This window comes from Carassius carassius, chromosome 47 (genome assembly GCF_963082965.1).
Source record: "Carassius carassius chromosome 47, fCarCar2.1, whole genome shotgun sequence".
NCBI classification, from domain to species: domain Eukaryota; kingdom Metazoa; phylum Chordata; class Actinopteri; order Cypriniformes; family Cyprinidae; genus Carassius; species Carassius carassius.
In genome coordinates, this window is record NC_081801.1 from 1,885,001 (window position 1) to 1,908,978 (window position 23,978).

A 23,978-nucleotide genomic window follows, 5' to 3' on the forward strand; every position below is an offset into this window, starting at 1 on the left:
CGGTTATATATCCACACGCCGTCGGGTTCCCGGCTGAGCTGGATGCCGTAGCCGATCTTGGCCCGAACCATTTGCACCAGTTGACTCTTGTTGTCAGAGGCGAGCTGGCCCAAGCAAAAGCCCGTGCCTTGAGGTAGGTCATAAAAGATGTCCAGAGATGGCTCCTGGACGGAGTAGAGGCGCCCAACACGGGTCTTTTCCTCCCAGTACGCCACCACACACCAATGAGGCTGTTCTCCACGCTCTTGAAGAGCCAGGGAATCTACAGAGAGACAAGAATGAGATGGTTATTGATTATGCCAATTAGACTTCAATTGAACATCACTGAATCCCTGCTGGAAAAACTAGGAGATCCCAGATTAAGGTGGTCCGATTGGTACTTTCTGGTGCAAGATGGACAACAAGCTCTTTCAGCCTGATCAAGATGGTCTACCAGGTTGAAACCAAGACCACCAATGGGTAGGCCAACTGATTAACCATCTACACTAGAGTATGACTTACTTGGACCAGGAATAATCATTCAATATTGGCTTCAATAGACTTTCCAACAAGAACCAATTATTATTTATGCCAGTTAAACTACTTCAAGTCAACTTCACTGAATCCCTGATTGAAAGATACCAAATCAAAGGTGGTCAAATTGGTACTTGCTGGTCTAAGGTGGTCTACAAGCTCTTTCAGCCTGATCAAGATGGTCTACTAGATTGAATCCACCTGTGGGTAGGCCAACTGATTGACAATCTAGACTAGATTAAGACCAGCTTGGACTAGTAGGAACCATTAGTAACCATCTTTACTAGAGTTTCCAACAGAGTAAAAGTGTTGATTGAGGAACTTAAGAGAAGAAGCCAGTTATTCATTATGACAATTTAACTTTATCAAGTGAACTTCAAGGGAAAAAACAGAAGATGCAAGATCAAGGTGGTTAAAAACTGGTACTTGCTGGTCCGAGATGGTCATCAAGCTCTTTTGGCATGATCAAGATGGTCTACCAGGTTGAAACCAAGACCACCTATGGGTAGGCCAACTAAATAACCATCTACACTAGAGTATGACTTACTTGGACCAGTAAGAAACTGGCTTTACTAAAGTGTTGTCAAGGAAGGAAGGAGAGAGAGCTGAGGAGATAAATTGACTAGATTAGATGGGAACACTAGGACAAAAAGGTAAACACACACAAGTTCACACTAGCACCGGCCTTCTGTCTGGGAAAACCATCCTGAGCTCTGCCAAACATATCTTGCATCCTTAATTTCAGCGTTGACGAGAGGCAGCGACGGAATGCGAGGAATCTGCCGCCCTGCACAGAGCAGCGTCACCGGCCTCCAGCGTATGTTTACATTAGCAGAACTGCTTATCATTCGTCTGTTCCGTTCGCCAACCCGAACAATGTTCTGACGTCAACACAGCCATAAATCTGCAATTGTGCTCGCCCTCGCCAACTAACGGCCATTCTGAGCTTTGTGATGTAACAATATAGAAGACACACCAACTGTATAATGATAATGTAATGAACCTTAGCTCTGCCTACAGGAAAACTCACTGGTCCATATCCTGCTCTACATAATAAACACCCATTTCTCATGCTCTGTGCATTGTTAAGTTGAGCAGTTATTTAGTCATCTAGACTCTTTGTCTGTCTACAGTAAGGACAGTCTCTCTTTAATCACAGATCGGATGAGTAGGCCATAATTTAGCAGTATAGTTAATTACGCACCAGCCCAGACTAACTTGATGAGTAGGTAGAGCCATTATTACAACCCTTACAAACATGCTTGTTTGCATGTGTTACTATGGTAATACCATTATATGCTTTGAAGAGCTTACAGTGCCATTTAAGTAGCATTGTATGTGAATACAGTAATTAAACTGTATCAAGGTATATTTAAAAATATCACTATTACTGGATGGTACTTTTTGTACCAAGAAAAAAATAACACCAAATACCTTAAATATATCGTGGTAGTACCATGGTACAGTGATGGTGTCAGAATGATTTCTGAAGGACTGGAGTAATGATGCTGAAAATACAGCTGTGCATCACAGAAATAAATTATTTTTTACAAGACATTCAAATGGAAAAGAGTTCTTTTAAATAGTAAAAATGTTTCACAATATTACTTTTATTGTTGTATTTTTAATTTTAAAAAATGCAGCCTCAGTGAACATAAAATACTTTGAAAATGTCAAATTGTTCTTCGGATCAGCATCAAATGACACTATTTGTAAACACATCATTACACTATTTAACGTTACACTATCTAACCACAGCAAATCCATGTTATATATCATTATTTTACAATATTGCCATCACTGAAGCATAGTACAGAACAGTGCGTCTGCTTCATGTTTACTATTATATGGAGGCGGCTCATTATATAGAGTCAGTCATTATACTGACACACACAACTAGCTGTTTAATGATCTGTGTGTGTGTGTTGCTATGTGCCAGACTGTTGCTATTTCAGTCTTTATAGTTGACTAGTCTCTCTGAAGACATTGTGAACAGCAAGCAAATCTGAGTAACACACACGAACACAAATCTTACATCAAACAGACCTCTGAGTTTCTCTGTGTGTGTGTGTGTGTTCAGACAACACAATGTGTTTATTCAAACAGAGACGCAACTGCACAGGTACTGTGTGTGTGTGTGTGTGTGTGTGTGTGTGTGTGTGTGTGTGTGTGTGTGTGTGTGTGTGTGTGTGTGTTTGAGGTTATACTGCCATGTGTGTGTGGCGTCTAGGTGTCGGTAGGTTGGATGACCACAGTGTCACCCCGAATGACATAGTGATGGCGAGACGTAGAGAGTGTCCTGAAATAGAGCGTGCAACATGACACACACACACACACACACACACACACACCGTGACGTTTTCGGCTTACATAGGGCAAAGTTTTTCCATTTAAGAAGACTCAGCTTATTAAACAGTCACTTTGTACATCAAAAAAAAAAAAAAAAACAGCAGAAAGTGTCTGTACATCTAATGGAATCAAACACACACACACACACACAGATGCGAGTCACTCAGCAGTCTGGAGAAGTTAATGATTATTTCTATCTGTCTCCATACACACACACACACACACACACACACACGAGGGAAGTCAGTGTTTTTATTGATCTTCTTTCGTCTGGCTGAGGTTCACGGGATGCGATGGCCTCTTTTACGACCAGTACACGGATGTGAATTGACCGGGCAGCATGCCTTCTGGAGGACATGCCGAGAGGTCAGGGGTCAGAGGTCAGGGGCCTAAACCAATGATTATGACAGCACACAGCACGGGTTATGCTAACTCTTCAAATACCAAAAACACAAGTATACTTAAACATAGACGCAAAAAATTATTTGTGAAAAAAAAAAAACATCTGATTGGGACATTTCTGATAAAAATTGCTATTATGATTTTTTTTGCTACGTTTCTTTGTAGGACAGAGATTTATGACTCCATATCATTATGACAATAAAATAATAGTACTTATTAATCTAATTATCACGATTATTACTATTGCAAAATAAAATTAATAAACAAAATAAGAACTATTACTATTGTTATATTGGACTGTAAAATGTAAAATATTATATTTAAGAAAAAACATTGTCATTATTATTATTGTCATTACAATTATTATTAAATAGAAATATTAAAAGAAATAAGAAACAATATTGTACACTATTTCACAGTAAAATAAAAAATTTAGTATTTAATAAAAAAATATTATTAATAATAATAGTATTACATAGAAAATTCTACTATTGTAACATTTACAAAAAAATGTATTTGTATTTAACAACAGTCATTTCATTTTAAAGAACAACTGCAAAAGTACAATACTAATATTTAACATTTATTGACTAATATTTAATTTTGCAGCTTTAAAACTGTAGCTAGAAGCGTTAGCGTTCATGTTTTTGTGCAGAGTTCGTTTGAGGCCCTACAAAATGATTGCACACAACTGGCAGACGTTTTGGATTCGTCATGCAAAATACCAACTAAACAAACAAACCCCGAGGCAACTTCTCTGATGTATATGTCAGATACGACTCTATAAATATTATCTTTTTCCTCTGGCATCGCTATCATAACAACAATCTCACACGCACTCGACCGAGAGACACAAAGATGGACTGACGGATGGACAGAAATGTTTGGCAGCTTCTTTGTTTGGAAGTCAATAAAGGAAACTGGCAATTAGACTGAGAGGCATTACATAACACACACACACACACACAGAGTCAGGAAAACCTGCAGCACAGAGGAAATACTTCACATCGTCCTCCATTGTGCACTAATACATGGATCGGACAGCACAGATTTTACGATGCAGAGGTTGTGTACTGTACGCTCGCTGTGGTGTGTCGGCCAAAGGAAACCGTTTATGGCGTTTATCATGTTGATTACGAGGTCAAAGGTCACTCCCTCCACCAATAAAAAGCCACGGCGGTCTCACCTAAATCTGGCGTCACAACTATGATTTTATGAGTGTTGAAACAGTGATTATCTGAATAACTATTGCCATTGTTCTGCATTCAGGATGTTAAGAATTGCCGTGGGAACCAAGTCTCTGATTGTGTGTGTGTGTGTGTGTGTGTGAAATATGAATAAATATTATTTGGAAAATTATTAAGTTTCTATTAAGCTACATTAATATTGTTGTTTTTCTACTCTGTATAGTACTGTACAGTTTTAATCGTATTTATTTATTTTGAGCTGATGTTTTTTATATAATTTAAAGTTGTATTCAAATTTTTATTTATTTGTTCTGATATGTACTTACTGTAATCAGATGATTGTTTTATTTTAATAAATATTTTACTTATTTTATTATAATCTATTTATTTTAACCAGATTTTTGTTTCTCGTATTTTATTTGTAGTTATTTAATCTAATCTGTATTCACTTTTATTAATTCAAATTTGTATTTATTGTAATCCAATTTTATTTTAATCGAATTTATATTTTATTTATTTTACTTTATTTTTATTTACTTAAATCCTTATTTTAAATCAATTTGTATTTATTTATCTTATTCTATTTATTTATTCAAACCATATTTTATTTATATATTGTTATTTATTTTAATCCTATTTTTATTTACTTGTTTTTTTTTTCAAATTTTATTTGTTTTAATCCAATTTTTATAAACCATATTTTAATTTATTATTTATTTATCTAATTTTTATTCATCTTGTTGTTTTTTTGTTTTTTAAATTTTAATCATATTTATTTAACTTTTGACACTATTTTTCTCTAATCTTTTCCATGTACTCAGACTCCAGTTTAGACGACCAGTCAAGCCTGTTGGGGAGACGCCTGTGTTGTTGTTTTATTCTTGTTTAGACGGTAAATAATTATAACGTGATGTTCAATTGTTCATTGTTCAATCAAGCAGCCAGTCGGACGCCGAAAGACTTTCTGAATGAACGGATCACGTGTGTGCGTGAGAAAACATGCCGTCTGTCTCTGTGTTTAGTTAAGCGATTAGATTGCGGTTTAAGAAAATGTTTGTGTCTGAGGTGTCTGGATCCTGAGGGCGTTTCTAAGGGATGAAGAGCTGAAGTCAGATTTCAAGCTTGATGGAAGAGGACCGAAAAGCACAACAAAGCGTTCCCAGTTCAAAACATGGATGTTCTGGTTGTTCGTTCAAGTAGCTGCTTTGTGTCATTTTCTTGAAATGTTTTCTTTCCGCTTGTCGGAGGCATCCAGGAGGCTCTACCCAAGACTCAAGGCTTTTTCCTCCGAGGCATGATGTCATTTCCTGTGCTGCCCTTTCCTCCTTGGCTAACCCAAACAACCTTGGAATGAGGCACGAGGCTGTCACGGAAACAGCATTTAGGCCCCTTAAGGGGGGATTACAGTCGCCGAGGGCCCTACAGACATTCACAGGACCTTTATAAAGACCGGATTGTCTCACCAACCGCTTAACCGGATGAGATTCTTCCAAAATCAAGTCATTTCTGTCCACAGCGAAAGAAAAATGTTTCATATACAAGTTAAAATTAGGCTCAATTGATCTGATGCAACACATTTTGCACTTTAAAAAAAAAACCTTAGGAATAGTAGCCAACCAACATATGAATCATTTTAGTTTAAACTAAAATTTGAAATGTTGCCTTTGCAAGTAAATTTACAAGATAGTTTGGAAGAGAAAGGTTGGAAGTGCTAAAAAAAAGAAGAAAAAAAAAACATTATAAAAACTAATAAATATGTCAAAACCACACGATAAAATTCCTAAAATTTAGCTAAAATTAAAATAAAAATGGAAACTTCAAAAGTAAATGCTAGTTCAAAATATTAATAAATACAATAACTACTTATCATATATATATATATATATATATATATATATATATATATATATATATATATATATATATATATATATATATATATGATAAATAATATATATATAAATATTATAATGTAATAATAAAATAGCACTGTATGCTAAAAAAGTGGCTATTGGCCGATGTCATGCAGAAATGTCAATAATTTAATTAAAATATCAACAAATAGTGAAATAAAGCTTAAAAATAAACAAAACTAGCACAGACATGTAAGCCAACACTAACCGAAAAACTAAGTTTTTATATGAACTAACATTACCGAAGAGTAATAAATGCTGTAAAAATATATACTGCTTATTGTTAGTTAATGTTAAATAATGCATTAACTTATGTTGTCAAAAGAAACCTTTTATGTGTCTGTCAGCACAGGAAGTCTCTCTGTCATATTAAGGTTAACTCTTAATTCAGACTAACAAGGACAAACAGCGCTCAGACTCTCATCCCAATAATCCCAAACACACTCAAATATGGCATTTAAGTTCAAGCATGTTACGTAGCATCTCCAAATCTGTCGGTCTCATCACAGCGAGGGAATTAGAAGGTCTGAGAGACGCTTGCATTGGGACTGTGAATCCTGTGTGTCTGACTTTTCTTCCTCAAACTCAAACCTTTCCTCCTCCCCCTCGTCCCTCCTGCTCTCTCTGAGCTCCATTCACTGGCTTCGGCAGGAAAAACACACCTCTGAACGAAAGCAGGACGCAATCACAGTCAAAAATGTAAATGGAGTCGGGAGGAGGCTTTTGGTTGGGAATGAAGCGCTCAATCTTTCACCCCACACACAAACAAGAAACATAAAACAAATGCCAGTGGAGGCCATTGAAAGGGAGCAACGCACACACGCACACACACACAAACACACACACACACACACTGAGTGCTGTACTTTAACATGTGTTTGTGTAAAGCTTCCATCATTTAGCCGCTCTTATCTGAAAACCCATCTAAAGACCCTTCACTTACACACACACACTCTCACACACACTCCGCCCAGCGCTGAATTAAACACCATCATAAAAACTCTTTAAAGCAGCTGTAATGAGAACCATCTGTAGCAGGAACCCGGCCTAGACCAAACGAACCCCTCTCTCACTCTCTCAGGGTCTCTCATAAACCCCCTCGCCGCTGTTTGCACGGTTTCAGAGCTCAGGACGGGACAATCGACCAGGTTTGGTCTACTAAAGTAGAGCAAATCATAAACAACATTCATTCTCTCACACACACAATTTATGTTTACAGTGTAATGTCAACATGAAACCAGGGCTGGTATTGTTGATTCAAATGAAACTATTAAACAATTGTTTTGTCATGTGAAATAATTGGGGGAAAAATATATATATATTACATTAAAAATTTCAACTAACTGAAATAAAATGTTACCATGAAATCAGTGTTGCTATTTTTAACAATGTTAAAGTATTAAAGATCCTTTTAGTTAATTGAAGAAAGGCCAAAATAAAATAAATGTTAAATATTACATTAAAACTTGGCAACTAACTGAAATAAATAAGTTAGCGTGAAATATTAGTATTGTTATTGTTATTTATTACTTAAAGTAAAAGTTTTACTTTTTTAGTTAATTTAAATAATAAAATTAAATAATATATATGAAAAACAAAAATGAGAAATGTCACCTTGACTACTAAGTGAATTAAAATGAGTTTAAGTTGAAGTACTAAAATTATATAAAAAAAAAAAATAAAAAAAATAATAATCAAATAAATTAAAACTGTTTTTTTTAAGCATACACTAAATGACAAAATCAAAGTATTAAAAAAATTGCAAGGCAACATTTTAATTTCATTACATTAATATAAATAACAAAAAAATCATTAGAAAAAAAATTAATGGACATTTCACAGAAATTAAATTTGTTTGATTTGAAGTCATAAATTTACAGAATAATAATAAAAAGTATTTCAAATACTAAAAAATGAAAAAAAAGCACATTTTAAAACAAACTAAAATTAAAAAGGAAACTAGAAAATATTAAGTGTTAACGTTCATTTATTATAAAGTATAACAGAATATAAATAATACTAAACTTAAATGCATGTAACAATTTAATTTCTGTACGGTTCCAATCAAACAAATTTATTTGATTTTGAGTACAAGTACTAGTTAACATCAGCTAACAGACTGCATGGCCTTGCAGACATCAGTGGATCAGGAAAGTATTTTTAGGTGCAGAGGATTTACAACATTTTGATAAAAAAGATTACAAAGACAAACACCTGTTCTTTGGAACAATGTGCATGATAGGACCTGAATGTGTATTAAGGAAGTAAATCTAGTCTATTTTGATTTCATGTTGACTTAAGCCCTCGTTTGTGTGGTGTTTGCTCCCTTTAGAAGATGATATACGAAGACACTATCAAAACAAATCTCCAACGCACTCTCTTCCAGCTCTGTTTTCATACATTTGGATTCAATAAATCAGCACAGTCTTGAATCTTAAATCAGTCTTAAATTAGGATGGCCTTGAGCTCTTACCTGAGAACCCCATAGGGGCCGAATACGCCGTTCCTCCAGTTTCAGTGGAAGCAGGCACAGAACCTGGAGAATCTACAGAGAAACAGAGTGACAGCTGTCAATCACAGGGTCATATCGGATGTTCATTTTCCTGCTCTTTCTACTTCTCTGTCATGCAAAATAAATAAAGCATTTCTGAGGTTAAAGTCTGTGCCAAAAAAGAGCTGAAAGCGCTCTAATAGGAGTACACTGTTTAGCAGGGTATATTTCAAGTCCAAAACAACAAGCTAATCAGGAAATCACAGCAGCCTTGAAAACCGTGTACAGTCAGTTTTCTAATTGGTGTGTGCGAGCAGACAGGAAAAACTCCCTGTTGCTCCTGTTAACCCTTTAATGAACGGGTCTGGAACATTGACTCCATATGTTCGGATCTAACATCAGTTTCCTGAAATTACTGAGATCAAACAACTGCGGGAGAAAGTACGTCACTCACAACAAAAACTCCCGATGAGGATCGTTTAAGAACCACCATAATACTTCTTACATGGTAATTTAAGGTAATCACAGATCTGATTCAGACCAGTTTAGCTAACACATGGTTTACGCTAACAAGAACTTTAGGTTTCTAAAAGAACAGGCTAATGCTAACTTGTGAGGATGTGTTTTCATCACTTCTCATCAAATTAGCTTTAAATGTTTGCGTTAGGTTTTGCTAAAGGCACTGAATTTAGAGCTAAACAAGAAGCATTTCCTAGTAAATAAATAATGCATTCAGTTCAATGTCTTTAAATGAACTAGCACATCAAGCACAGTGAAAATGACTGCAAACATAGATGATTTAAGAACTAGATAGTTAGCTACATGGTGATTAATGGTAAATATAATTATAAATTATAAAACCTGGTATATGCTAACAAAGATAAGTTGGCCGAAACTTTGTTTAAATGGCTAAAATAACAGGCTAAGGCTAATGTAGAATGGGATTTTGAAACGCAGAAGTTAGCATTAAGCTTTATTACCACATTTGTCAATATTTCCCAACACTAATATGAATAGTGAAAAAGCATTAAAGTTCACAAACTATGTAAGTGGAGCACAGCAATATCTAATTTTTTCTTGAGTTGATGAAAACAAATATTTTATTTATATCATGTCACCATTCACCAGTATCAAAAAAAACTCTCTACAGTCATTTCCATATAAGACATATCATTGATTTTCCATGGTGACATCTACAACTTGTAAGGATAACGAATTTTTAAGTTTAATATTAGAGGACATTTTCGAAAACCGTGAGTGTGAATTGAGAAATGGTGTCACTCTCGGAAGTAACTGTGAGAGTTGGACAGTTTGCGGTCAGTCTAATGAGAAACACGGTTGACCTGAACCTGACCAGAGAGAGAGAGAGAGAGAGAGAGAGAGAGAGAGAGAGAGAGAGAGAGAGAGAGAGAGAGAGAGAGAGAGAGAGAGAGAGAGAGAGAGAGAGAGAGAGAGAGAGAGAGAGAGAGAGAGAGAGAGAGAGAGAGAGAGAGATGTGGGAGCAAGCAGCAGCTTTAAACACGCTATGATCCATATTCCAGGGAGCAAAGAAACAACGGATGCTTTGAAGCTGTCCATCACAGTTTAACCCAGTAAAACCCTCAGGGATCAAAACGGCTTTGTGACCCATTTGGCGTTCCATATAAACGGATCGCGTGACGTGGCTAAAATGAAAAGCACAATCTATGCCGCACGCAAAGACACTAACAAGGCAACCGAGCCCTAGCTAACGGCATTTCAGTAGCTGTAGACGAAACTTTGCTTTCTTTGTCATCACAAGCGTGAACGTTTGTGTCTAAGAGCTTAACGCGATTGATGTGCAAATTCGCTTGCATCAACAGTCGCTTCGTCAATAATGCGTGAGTCGCCCTAAACCACTGACAGACGGTCGGTCTCTGCTGCTCCTGACGTCATCAATTACACACACACACACACACACACACACACACACACGATCAAGCGACGAATAACTTCCTCCCAGCGCTCAGTGTCACTCTCTCTTTCACAGTCGGAGAAAATCACCCGACTTTTATTGTTCTCTGTCTCGCGTCCAAGAGCAGCTAATGAAAGTGTGTGTCCACACAGGAAATGTCCTCCCCAAACTAGCTTTCCTGTCCTCCACCGCGGCGCCTTTTCTCGTTCACATTCTTGCTTTCTCCCTCAGTTGCTCCGAAACCCCAAACTGATTCATAAAAGAAGAATGACTCGAAGAGCCAAAGCCAATGTCAGTCAGCGTAGAGTCGCCCCCACCCCCCACCACACACACGCGCGCGCGCGCAACTATAAACTTGATGAAAACGCACAAACTCGGGCGAAAAGAAATGATTTCGAAACAGGCGTTTGTCGAAGCTGGGCTGAATTTCTCAATGCGTATCTACGTGATACTGTTTAACTGCGCAGTTTAGGCCGGGATTGGGAAGGATTTTTACGGGGCAGGAAACCTCATCCGGGACGCTGCCAAACACAACACGCTTATCTGAAGCGAATATACAGGACATACTTAAGAGCCATACGGCATTATGGGTAGAGAGAGAGGGCAAAAGCTCAAGACACTCCCAAAACCTCCGATTAATTCAGCAGATAAACCAGCTCTCTCAGTCTATGATACGCGTTTTCGAAGTCACTAGCAGGCATTCAGACTAAAAAAACATCACGTCTATTACAAAATGCATCATTACCATATTCATATTTATGCATTTACTCCAATTACTAGCACTTTGGAGTTAAAAGCATCTTTAGAGAGTCATCTAAGTGGTGTTTAAGTATGGTAATCATTCAGATACACTAAAGTATGAAATCATGCCACAAAATGATTATATTCATATACCACATTATTACCATAATACAATGTCTAAACGACCTAACAAATTTCATTACATGTAGCAGTGTAGATGATTACCATATTCATGTACCATGGTATTTATGTGGTAAAAACACTATGATATTCCCATTGTAAATGTCCAAACCTTCATAGCATGCAATTTGTATCTCAAACTAAACTTTTTAAATACTCCACATCATCTTAACATTAAGATGATACTTAAACACACCAAGTGGTTTAAGAAAATTGGTGGGATGGTTTTTAAATAATCACAATACCATGGTATTACTATAGTAAAAGTGCAAAAACTTAAATGCACGCTGTTTTTAATTCAAACTAAACTTTTTAAGGTTCCGAATCTGCTTAAATTTAAAATGAAACTTCAACTTTTAATCTGGTTTAAGAAAGATCAGTCTGATGGTATTTAAATGGTGAGAAAACCATAGTACCATAGTAAATGTGCAAAAAAAAACTTCATTGCAAACATCTGTAAACTATTGAAAAACTCCATATCTGTTTAACTTTAAGAGGAAACTCCAACTTACCAGGTGGTTTGAGAAAATCGGTGGGATATCTTGAGTACGGGGGTGGGGGGGATTCTGGAGGAGAAGAAAGAGAGGGAGACTGTGAGTGGAGATGTGGGCTGATGATAAGGCCTGGCATTCTCTGGGAAAAGTGTTTGTGTAGTGCTGAGGGTTACAGGCAGGACAGCTCTGATAAACACACGGCCGCCTGGCGCCAGACTCCACACACACACACACACACACACACACAGATCACTGCAAACTAACTTCACTGAACTCTGGGGCCTTCAGCGGGTTTCACATGAACAACCACAAACTGGAGGTCCAGCTGAATAGTCTGTTGCATTTATCCACATGGAAACACAACATTCATCAGTGTTTAAGAATAATAATTATAATCAGTAGCTCATACCAAGACACTTATTTGATTAAACTGTCATTTAAGACAGTAATAAACTACCAAACAGATCACATATGATGAATGTAAGAATGTGTATTATTTGTCAAATATATAACTTTGTGCACAAGTTTACACTATACAGTAGGCTAGAGGTCATATATTTAAAAGAATAAAAGGTGAATTCATGACTAAAAAAACTCTTGACAGTTTAACTGCTACTAAATATATATTATTACTATTTTTTTCTCTATTCCATTCTATTTTGATCTTCTGCATATAAAAAGCCCATTTTCGCTATTCTATATTACATTACTAAACACTCGCACACACACACACACACACACACACACACACACATATAAACATGCCGTGTGTTATTACTGCATGAGCACTATATGAAACATTTACAACAGCCAGAATAATTTGAGATCAAATCCCCTATATTCTTTTCTCCTCTGTTCTGTTCTGTTCTGTTCTGTTCTATTTAATTCCATTGCCGCAGATTTAGCTCATTATTTCTCCGAACATGTATGTGAGCGCAGAGAGGGTCGTACCGAGCTCGCACAGTCTGCTCATATGATGCGGGTTGCAGCACACGAGCTCCGGGTTGATTTTCCCGTAGGATTCACAGCACGAAAGTCTCTTTAATTCCGAGGAATGCCGGAGGTCCGGCCACCGGAACACCTTGTAGAGCAGCAGCGGGAGCGGGAGCGACTGTTGACCCAGCCTGGCGTCCGCTTTCCCGGGCAGGAGGAGGCAGGGGCTCCGCGCTCCCCCGCGGGACTCGACCGCCTGCAGGAGCACCTCCAGCTGCTTCTCCTTGATCTTCTTCAAGATCGAGTACGTCAGCGCTTTCAGTTCGGCCTCGGTGCCGGGGTTCGGCTTACTGGCGCCCGGTATCCCGAGACAGCAGCCCGCGTTACCGCCACCGCGCGTACCGGTGTCCGCGTCCCCGTCGCCCTCCACGGGCGCGCGGCTCCTCCAGAGTCGCCGGACGAGCCCCGATCGTTTGGTCCTGAACATGCGGGACGACAAGAGGGTTCCCCGGCTACAAAACGGCCATTTTGTCCGCAAGTCATGAAGATCCGGAGGTCCGAATCCACAGGCGCAGAGCAGACGGCGGAGAAACGGCGAGCAGGAGAAGCGCACGCGATCCGTTTCATACGCCAGACTTTAATATTTCTCCAGACGTGCCGACACGGAATCCAAAGAAACAGAAAAGCTGAAACGACTGTCTGGGGCTGCTGGAAACGAGCTCAGATCTGCTGCTGTCAGTGAGCAATCATCCACGAGAAACCAGTTCGGTCGTAATCCACAGAGATCGTTGGAGTTCGGGATTATTAATCTGCCGTTTTCTTCGTTTGACATCAAATCTGCAGCTCGAACCGAATTGACACCAGCCTATAAATCCACATCAGACCCCTCTGAAGAAAACCTCTCGCGCTCCACGACGACAATTCGCACGGTGCGATATTATAACTCTCGAAATATCCACAAAGATCCGTCTCCAGGTCATAAATGCGGGAAGTTTCCGAGTCGATGAAGAACTGAAGGACTGAGAACCAGATGAAGATCACAGACGCCTCTCTCTCTCTCTCTCTCTCTCTCTCTCTCTCTCTCGGTGTGTGTGTGTCTCCATGTCTCTCATTGGCGCGTCGGGGGTCATGTGATTGTCTAGACACCCTGTCGCTTTAAAAAAAAGAAAGAAAAAAGAACAGGCAAGAAAAAGTGATTGTGTTGCGCAAACATTAAACAAAGTAACATGTACCATCAGACTGAGACATCAGAGGCAGAGTTTATAAAGTTACAGTGTAACAGATGGAATTAGAGTTGTGTGTTTGTGCTGTTGAGTCTCATTTCAGGAAACACACACTCACACACACACAGACGCCAGGCGCGCAGGTCAATTCTCATTAAGAATGAATCACACAAACTCAACAAATGTTTAAAAATGATTTTAAAAGTTGTGAAATTTACATAGCGATTTAACAAAAAAAGAATACATTTATATTATATATATTATTAAGAAATAATATTTATACCTTGGAACAAAATGGTTAATATTTTTAATCAATTTCTTTATGTAATTTTTTTTATTTGTAATACATTATTTGTAAAATCATTTTAATACCACTACTTCTAATAATAATAATAATACTATTAAATAATAAACTCATCATTATTTACTGTATTTTATTATAAATTAGTATTTGTTAACATTATAATTGTATATATTCTAATTAAAATATATTTATTATTTAATATTAATATATTATATAATATTGAAATATATTAGAATTAATATTGTTGTACACATACATTGTTATGTTGGGGGAAAAGTTTAATTATTTAAATAATTATTATTGTTTTGATTATTATATTGACAGTGTTTATGAATGGGTGAACATGTTTCTGTCTGTATAAGAACACAAGAACTGCTGCCGTCTACTGGCGAGAAATATTTCACGTTTTCAAAGCACACACACACACACACACACACACACACACACGAGTGACTGGGGAGTCAGTATGATTTTTCTTAGGAAGTGCAGAGTTTTGCTGCTTCAGATGAGTCACTCATAAACAGCTCAGCAGCTCTCATGTCTGCTCTCTGGCATTAACTGGACGCTCCTTTCAAACCCCGAAGCTCTTAGCGGGGGTCGCGCCCTCTGATCAATGGACGACACAATTGCGCGCGCAGGGTGACAGACTGGCTGCGCGCGGACAGTCTGACCGCGCGTCACAATGACTGTAATGACGCAATCAGCGGCGCGCAGAGCGAGCGCTTTTATGATCCACTAGCGTTCCAAATAATGAAGAGAAAGAAACAGCTTCAGACTTCACGATCACAACATTCCATGAGGGAGAGAGAGAGACACAGAGAGAGAGAGAGAGAGAGAGAGACAGAGACAAAGAGAGAGAGACAGAGAGAGAGAGAGACAAAGAGAGAGAGATTCTAGAAGATTATGATGGTATGAACACTACTGTCCGTCTATTTTTCATAGATAATTTCATTTTAAATACGTTTTTTCTTTTTTTTACATTTTCTTTCTAATTACCGATGTATAATTACTTTTATTATTATTATGTAATTAATTAGTCTCACATTATTTTAACTTCATTTAAATTAGTTTTCTTCTTATTTTTATTTTTTTTACATGAATTATTTTATCTATGCATGTATGCTCCCATTTTATTTTTATTTAGTCCAAATGGAGTCAAACAAATGCCCTGTGTCAGGTTTTTTTTCTTCATTTATGACTTCGGGAACAAAACAGCCGTTTATTTATCAAACATGGACTCATCTGACAGATCAAGAAACTGCACGACGCTCAGATGTGGACAGTGATATGATGGAGAACAGCTCAGCTCAAACTAATAAATGACCGGAGCACACAGATCTCTCTGTCACTCCACTGCAGGAACCAGAAGCTGTTTCATGTGGTTTGTGGCCCGATACAATCAGTCTTTCTGAGAAGTAAAAACACATATAAACGGCCTACATATACAGCATAATTCAATTTCTATAGATCCAGCATGTGCTCATATTGTGTCAAGTGTGTTTAATTGGACTCGTCTGTCTGATGTGAATTTCAGAGAATTCCTGCTTCTTCACACTGAAGCTGATCAATTGGCTGCAAGAAACCCAAACAACAGACCACAGGAAGCTGACCCTATTGATGAGGTCAAAGGTCACGCTGTAAGAGCAGAACGAAAGCAGACCATGAAGAGAATATTAATGGTCCGTCTCTCAGTATATCTATCCTGAGCGTTTATGCGTTAGTTCTGAGGTTTTTGTTAGCAATAGTTCTGTGCAAGTTGCATTTTGTTTTAGCAATACTTCTAAACGATTTTCTTTTAAGTTAAAAAGAGATTTTTTTTTTTGTGTGTGAAAATTTTTAGTAATATTTCTGAGCAATGTTTTTTACAACTCTTGTTTTTAGTTATAGTTTAAGCAATTTTTACTTTTCATGATAGTTCTGAGTGGTTTTTATTTTAATTTTTTTGTACTAATAGTTCTGAGTGATTTTGTTTTTAGAGATAGTTTGAACAATTTTTATTATTCGTGAGTTTTGAGTGGTTTTGTTTACTTTTTTTTTTTTTACTAATAGTTCGGAGTGATTTTGCTTTTAGCGATAGTTCGAGATATTTTTATTTTTAGTGATAGTTCTGAGTGATTTTAATCTTTTGTAACAGTCCTGAGCAATTGTATTTATTTTTTTGCCATAGTTCCGAGTTTTTTATTTTTACTTTATTAGCAATTTTTCTGAACAATATATATTTTGGGGGCATACTTCTGAGCAATTTTAATTTTTTAGCTATAGTTTCTGAGCAATCTTTTCTTTTTTTTGTGATAGTTCCAAGCTATTTTTATCTCTCTCTATCAGAATAGGTAGGTATTTATTTTTTTACAGACCATTTAGTCTAATACTAATAAAAACTATGAAAAATAAGAAAAATGACAAATTTCCGAAACTAAATAAAAAAATAAGTTAAAATGAAATCTGAAAATATACAAAAAAATATATAAATATATAAAAAAAGATAATTCAATATAATATAAATGTTATAAATATTAAATAACACCTGCAGCTCAGAATTAGAGTGACTATTCAAACCTCTGTAGCCTACAGATTCCAGCGTTCAGCTCTGTCAGTGTAAAAGCCTGTTGCTGTAAATGGCAGGCATGTTAAAGACAATCACTGCAGCACTTTCATGTCTTCAGCCTCTCAGAATGCATGTAATCACCTCACATTATTGCCCTGCTGTATAAAAGAACACATACCGCTATAAGGGCCGACATGGCCCCTATACAGACAGAAAAGAGATTTAAAGAGGCAGAGGTGGACATACACTCCACTTGAAAGCCAAACTGATGGGCCGACAGCAGAAGAATCACATCACTGAGAGCTTTGACGGACAGACTGACATGTAAAAGGAAACATAACAGCAGGGTATAGTGCGAGCGGCCGGTGGCATCTTATCTAGCGTTTGTTACAAACTGGTTCCCATGAACGAATCAAACAGGACCTGATCCCCAGATGGGACGCCATATGCCCCGCTCTGCCTTCATCTCTCACTGGATGCCACTGTAGAAGCTGGGACTGCTTTATGACCATCAGCTGAACTTTTACGAGTTTTATATGACATTGAATTGCTCTGTTAAACTTCGGGCTGTCCACTCGAGTGCTTCAGAAAGAAGTGCTGCGACACCAAAACACTGGATCAGTTAATGAAGGGAAAACAGGAAGATAAACCCAAGATCGCATTGATTAGGAATGACTAAATATCAACTAGACTAATGTATTGTTCCGTGCAATGCTATGCTTGGTTGTCTTTGGATGCTAAGGTGTTTTGGGGCATTTTTAAACATGTAGCTATCCAGTTGCTAATTTGTTCTCAGCGGGAATGTTGCTATGCAGTTCTGGTGAGTGGATTTGAGAACGTTGCTATAAATTGCTACAGTTAGATTTTTATATATATATATAATTTTTTTTATATATAAATCACTAGTGTTTTTTTTATTTTTTGTGATTTTTTTTATCAATGGTCCCGAGTGTTTTTTTTTTTGATAGTTTTTTGTGATAGTTTTGAGTGAATCTTTTTTTTTTATGATAGTTATATGAGCGTTTAAAACTTTTTTTTTTTTTAGGTAGTTCTGAGCATAGTTTTTTTTGTGATAATTCTGAGCGTTTTATTTATTATTTTTTATATAGTTTTGAGTGTTTACACTATTTGTAATGATTGTTCTGAGTGGTTTTTATTTAGAGTGTTTTTTTTTTAGCAATAATTCGGAACAGTTTTTTTTTTGTGATAGTTATGTGATTTTAGCGATTAGCAGGTTTTTTTTTATTTTTTAAGCAATAGTTTGGAGCATTATTTTTATAAAAATTTTAGAGACAGTTCTGAGTGTTTTTTTCTTATTCTTACAGTCCCAAGTCAAGATCTGTATGTTATTCTGCTCTAGATATATCAGCCAATCTAGCGTCAACATCATTTCTAATGCCAACAGCATCACAGTCGTCATGGTGATGCCCCAGTCATGGAGAAGTGGGCGGGATCTACAGATTGACACAGACAGGTGACCTGCTGTCTGCCGGGAAATACCCAGACACACTGACATTTATACACAGATGTGAGTAATGCATCACAAAACACATAAAAAAAAATATAATATATATAATAATAATAATAATAATAATATATATAATAATAATAATAATATTATATATATATATATATATATATATATATATATATATATATTATTTTAGAATTGGAATCAGATCAATTACTAAAATTAAAAACTGAAATAAAATATATATATATATATATATATAAAAGACAAAACAGCACATACAAAATAATAAAAAGATTAACTAAAACTAAACAAAAATGAAATATATATAAAAATGCTATTTCAAAATATTAATAAAAACTATCATAGTACATAAATAATACTTAAATGACAGACAATAATATGAAATTTGTACATTATTACAGAACATTTAAAAAATGAAACATTTTCATCCAGTTCAGCTCTGATCACTGTTTGTAATCAAACATCAATAATTAAAAATGAGAAATTGCTAAACACAACTCATCCTCATGCATATAATATTTAATCTATATATAATAGACCTAAACGGTTTTTAGTACTTGCTTAAGCTCGAGTTAACGCCACTTTCAAAGCAGTAATTTACTCAATGATAATATTGTTTTTATGGAATACCAAAAAGATATTTTGAAGAATCTTTGCACATCAAACACGCAAAACAAACACACCCTGAGCCCTACAGACTGTGACGACACACCGTTTGGCCAGTGTCTGCTGGAAATACAATACCCAAAATCCCACAGTGCTTTCATTCACCTGAATGACAGAGTCAGGAATAGAGAAGGTGACCTCACAGGTGAGAAGAAACACTGCGGCAAAACGTCCATCTGCTGCTCGCGCTGAAAGAAAGAAACACACACACACACACACACACACACACACACACACACACACACACGGGAGGCTAGCTGGGGGTGTGGTGTTTTGACTGGCTGCTGGCTGGAGGGTAAGGGATGTTGGTTGTGGTTTGTTGGTGGGTGAAAGCGAAAGCAACACACACACACACACACACACACACACACACACACACACACACACACACACACACACACACACACACACACACACACACACACACACACACACACACACACACACACACACACACACACACACACACACACACACACACACACACACACACACACACACACACACACACACACACACACACACACACACACACACACACACACACACACACACACACACACACACACACACACACACACACACACACACACACACACACACACACACACACACACACACACACACACACACACACACACACACACACACACACACACACACACACACACACACACACACACACACACACACACACACACACACACACACACACACACACACACACACACACACACACACACACACACACACACACACACACACACACACACACACACACACACACACACACACACACACACACACACACACACACACACACACACACACACACACACACACACACACACACACACACACACACACACACACACACACACACACACACACACACACACACACACACACACACACACACACACACACACACACACACACACACACACACACACACACACACACACACACACACACACACACACACACACACACACACACACACACACACACACACACACACACACACACACACACACACACACACACACACACACACACACACACACACACACACACACACACACACACACACACACACACACACACACACACACACACACACACACACACACACACACACACACACACACACACACACACACACACACACACACACACACACACACACACACACACACACACACACGTCTCCAAATACAGGCTTCACTCAATGCTGAATTTTCTGCATTATATGATTACATCAAAGTTATTATAGCTGACTAAAAGTCAAACCATAAAAAAACCACTTGTTACTTAAAAAAAAAAAAAGGTTAAGGAATAAAATCAAATATGCAAATTTTAGTTAAGCTAGTTGCCAAGTCAGCATTTGATAAAAAAATAAAATAAATGCTAAACCTTTAAAATTATAATTAAAACTGAAATTGTTAAAAACATATATATCCATCCATCCAAAAAACATTTTCATTACCGGAAATAAACATTTAACAGAAATAAAATAAAAATATACAGATTTTAAACTACTTTCCAAAGCAACATTTGATATACTAAAATAACTAAACCACTAAACCAATAAAAATAGACATTAAAAATTTCAATAACAAAAAAAAAAAAAAAATGTTTACCAAGCCTTTAAAATTAAAAGAGAAAATATCTAAATAAATACCTATATATTTATCTAAAAACATTTTTGTTACTAGAAATAAACATTAACTGAAATAAAACACTTATTTTAATCTAGTTGCATAAGCAACATTTGATAAACTAAACAACAAAAACAAACTAAAATAAAAATAAATATTTAAAATAAAGAAAATCAATAACTAATAAAAAAAATTACAAAAAAAACTCAATGACTTTAAAATAAAAATGAAAATATAAAAATAAAATGAATTAAAAATAAAAGCTCTAATAGCATCTCAATGATATTAAAAAACATGACAATGAATAGAAAATGACAAATAAAATAAATAATACAATTACAATGAGCATAACTAGATGTTTACACATTTAGCACAAATAATGGTGCTGAGAGTCGAGAACCTGAACACAATGCAGGTGTAACGTGTGACTGTACGAATGAAGCTTTGACAAACACACAGCGTCTCTGATGGAAACTCGGTCTCTGTGAGCTGTAATTACAGTAAACGCCAACTTCCTGTGCATTCCTGCAGAAGAACAGCCAAAACACAGACTCGTTTTAACAGCAACAGCCAATCACATCAACAGATTCTACCAAACACTCAGAAACAAGCACTTTTGTTCATGTTGTGTTGACTTTATTCTGACGTGCGCAGATGAAGCACCACAAAAGGTTTCAGTTACTGACGTCTTTGTAGAAATGCTTCATTTCACAGGCGTATTTGACTCCCATGATTCATGTACTCTGTAATGGAAAGCACTCAACAGTCACTGTCCTCTTTTTTACACTCACAATCATTCCTGCAAATACTCTTCAGTAAACAGTTTTAGGCCTTCAAGCAATTACATGATTTGATACGCACTTCAAAGAACCACAAGAAAGCCCAGGATTACAGCAGGAGTTCTGCTGTTGTTTTATTGGTGGTATTTCACACTGTAGAAAGACTGACTCTGAATCAGTCATAGATAATGCAAACAAAACTGCTAAACCAACTTCATTCGCTGTCAGTGAAACCAGAGGAATACGTGAAAACCAATTCATTTCCAACAACACAGACTTGCAATCAAATCAAAATCACATTTTCTTGCAATTTTGTAGTCTTTCCTCATTACCTTTTACATAAATATGCAAGAACGAATCCAAAAAAAGAGGGAAAAAATAAACAGATGCTATGCCTAATTATACATTCTAAACATTAAATATGCAATTCCAAAAATACCCCCCCAAAAAACTATAAAGACCTGTAAGAAATGAGCAAAAGAACAAAAGAGTAAATATGGGCTGTTTCTGCTTTAAGTTTGCGCCGTAGTGTACACATCATAAGACCTAAACTCATCAGTAACGGGGGAATATTTCCCCTACGCTTTATTAATTATTTACGCAGGTCATCCATCAGGAAAGATTTTCCATCGCTGTACCTAAAAACTAAAACTGAGGGAATGAACAGCAATGCAACAGAAACAGTGTGTATTTGTCTATACAGTAATGTACATGCAATTACCTCAATCTATAATATACATAAATGATACACTAAACATGGGAAAGTCGCGTATTTTATTACACAAACATCTAAATATGTGTATCATTATTCTTATTATGCTTAGACAACCACTTAAACGCAAGATATTCTCCCAAGTGGTAAAGATGAACATCAAATGTGAGGAAAGAATATATATAAATATATATTTATGTTTTGGTTTTTCTTTGTGCAGATGCTCAGATGTAGATTATATTAGAGCACTATATGGGTATGATGAACTAAATATAATAACAATAAATTAATTAATTTAAAACAGCAAAGCATCCTATAAAACAAGCCAAAAATGGTCAATTATTATTTATTTGTAACTTACTATATATAGTGATATGTGATGAAGCTGTGCATAATAATCAGCTCGTTAAAGGAATAGATCACCCAAAATGAAAATGTGTTCACCTTCAGGTCATCAAAGATGTAGATGAGTTTGTTTCTTCATCAGATTTGGAGAAATGTAGCATTGCATCAGTGTCTCAGCAATAGATGCTCTGCAGTGAATGGGTGCCGTCAGAATGAGAGTCTGTAAAAACATCACAATAATCCACAAGTAATCCAGTCCATCAGTGAACATCTGGAGAAATTAAATGCTACGTGTTTGTAAGAAACAAATTCACCAAGACATTTCTTTTTTTTTTTTTTTACTTGAAACTGTTGCTTCTGTCTAAAATAGTCCATAAATCCATAATCAATAATAACACTTTCTTCAGTAAAAAAGTCCATCTCCTGTTGTCTCCCACATCAAAACCCAGCCACTTATTAGTTTAGAGATGTTTTGGACTGTTTTCACCGTTTTCAACGGTGCTTGATCTGTGCAGATTTCTCTCCTGTTTCAGACTTTTTCAATGAAAAATAGCAATATTATTGATAGAGGACTCATTTTTTAGCTGGAAGCAACGGTCTAAAGTTGAAAACATCTTAATGCTGGAATTGTTTCTTATAAACACAATGCTTTTGGCTTCTCAAGACATTATCTGATGAGCTGGAGTGCTCCGGATTATTGTGATGTTTGGACTCTTATTCTGACGGCACCCATTCACTGCAAAGGACCCACTGGTGAGCAAGTGATACAATACTACATTTCTCCAAGCCTGATGAATAATCAAACTCATCTACATCTCGAAAAGTCAAATTTTCAGCAAATGTTCATTTCTGGGTGAATTATTTCTTTAACAATCATTCCTAATGGAGTCAAACTATGATTAATGTTCACCGTCACTCAAGAAATCTTTTGGTTTGACTCGTTTTCCCCACGTGACCCATGACCCACAAACAGAAACAAGCAAACAAACAAATGCAGTGTTTTAAGCTACTTCAGAGCTGTGACTGAAACTCCAAATCGTACCAATCCCAGAATTCAGTGCAGCTGGCGACGAGCGTCCGTGTTTGTTAGAAGAGCCGAAGCTGCAGCCCTT

At 36.7% G+C, this 23,978-nt stretch overlaps 2 protein-coding genes across 2 annotated transcripts in view; both read right to left on the reverse strand.

Annotated features, from left to right (window-relative positions):
* The window catches only part of smad7 (SMAD family member 7), a 14,814-nt gene extending 625 nt beyond the window's left edge, over positions 1–14,189 (reverse strand). Inside the window, exons 1-4 of the mRNA XM_059541680.1 lie at positions 13,155–14,189; positions 12,222–12,275; positions 8,838–8,909; positions 1–262 (exon numbers count right to left, since the gene is read on the reverse strand). The exon at positions 1–262 is cut by the window's left edge and continues 625 nt beyond it. Coding sequence (XP_059397663.1) covers positions 1–262; positions 8,838–8,909; positions 12,222–12,275; positions 13,155–13,623 — 857 coding nt within the window. The 5' untranslated portion in view covers positions 13,624–14,189. The remainder of the gene's footprint in view (positions 263–8,837; positions 8,910–12,221; positions 12,276–13,154) is intronic.
* A 9,708-nt stretch (positions 14,190–23,897) lies between these two features.
* Positions 23,898–23,978, reverse strand: part of LOC132130454 (dymeclin-like) — a 75,418-nt gene continuing 75,337 nt past the window's right edge. The window contains exon 18 of the mRNA XM_059542167.1: positions 23,898–23,945. The gene's annotated coding sequence lies outside the window, so the exon portion shown is untranslated. The remainder of the gene's footprint in view (positions 23,946–23,978) is intronic.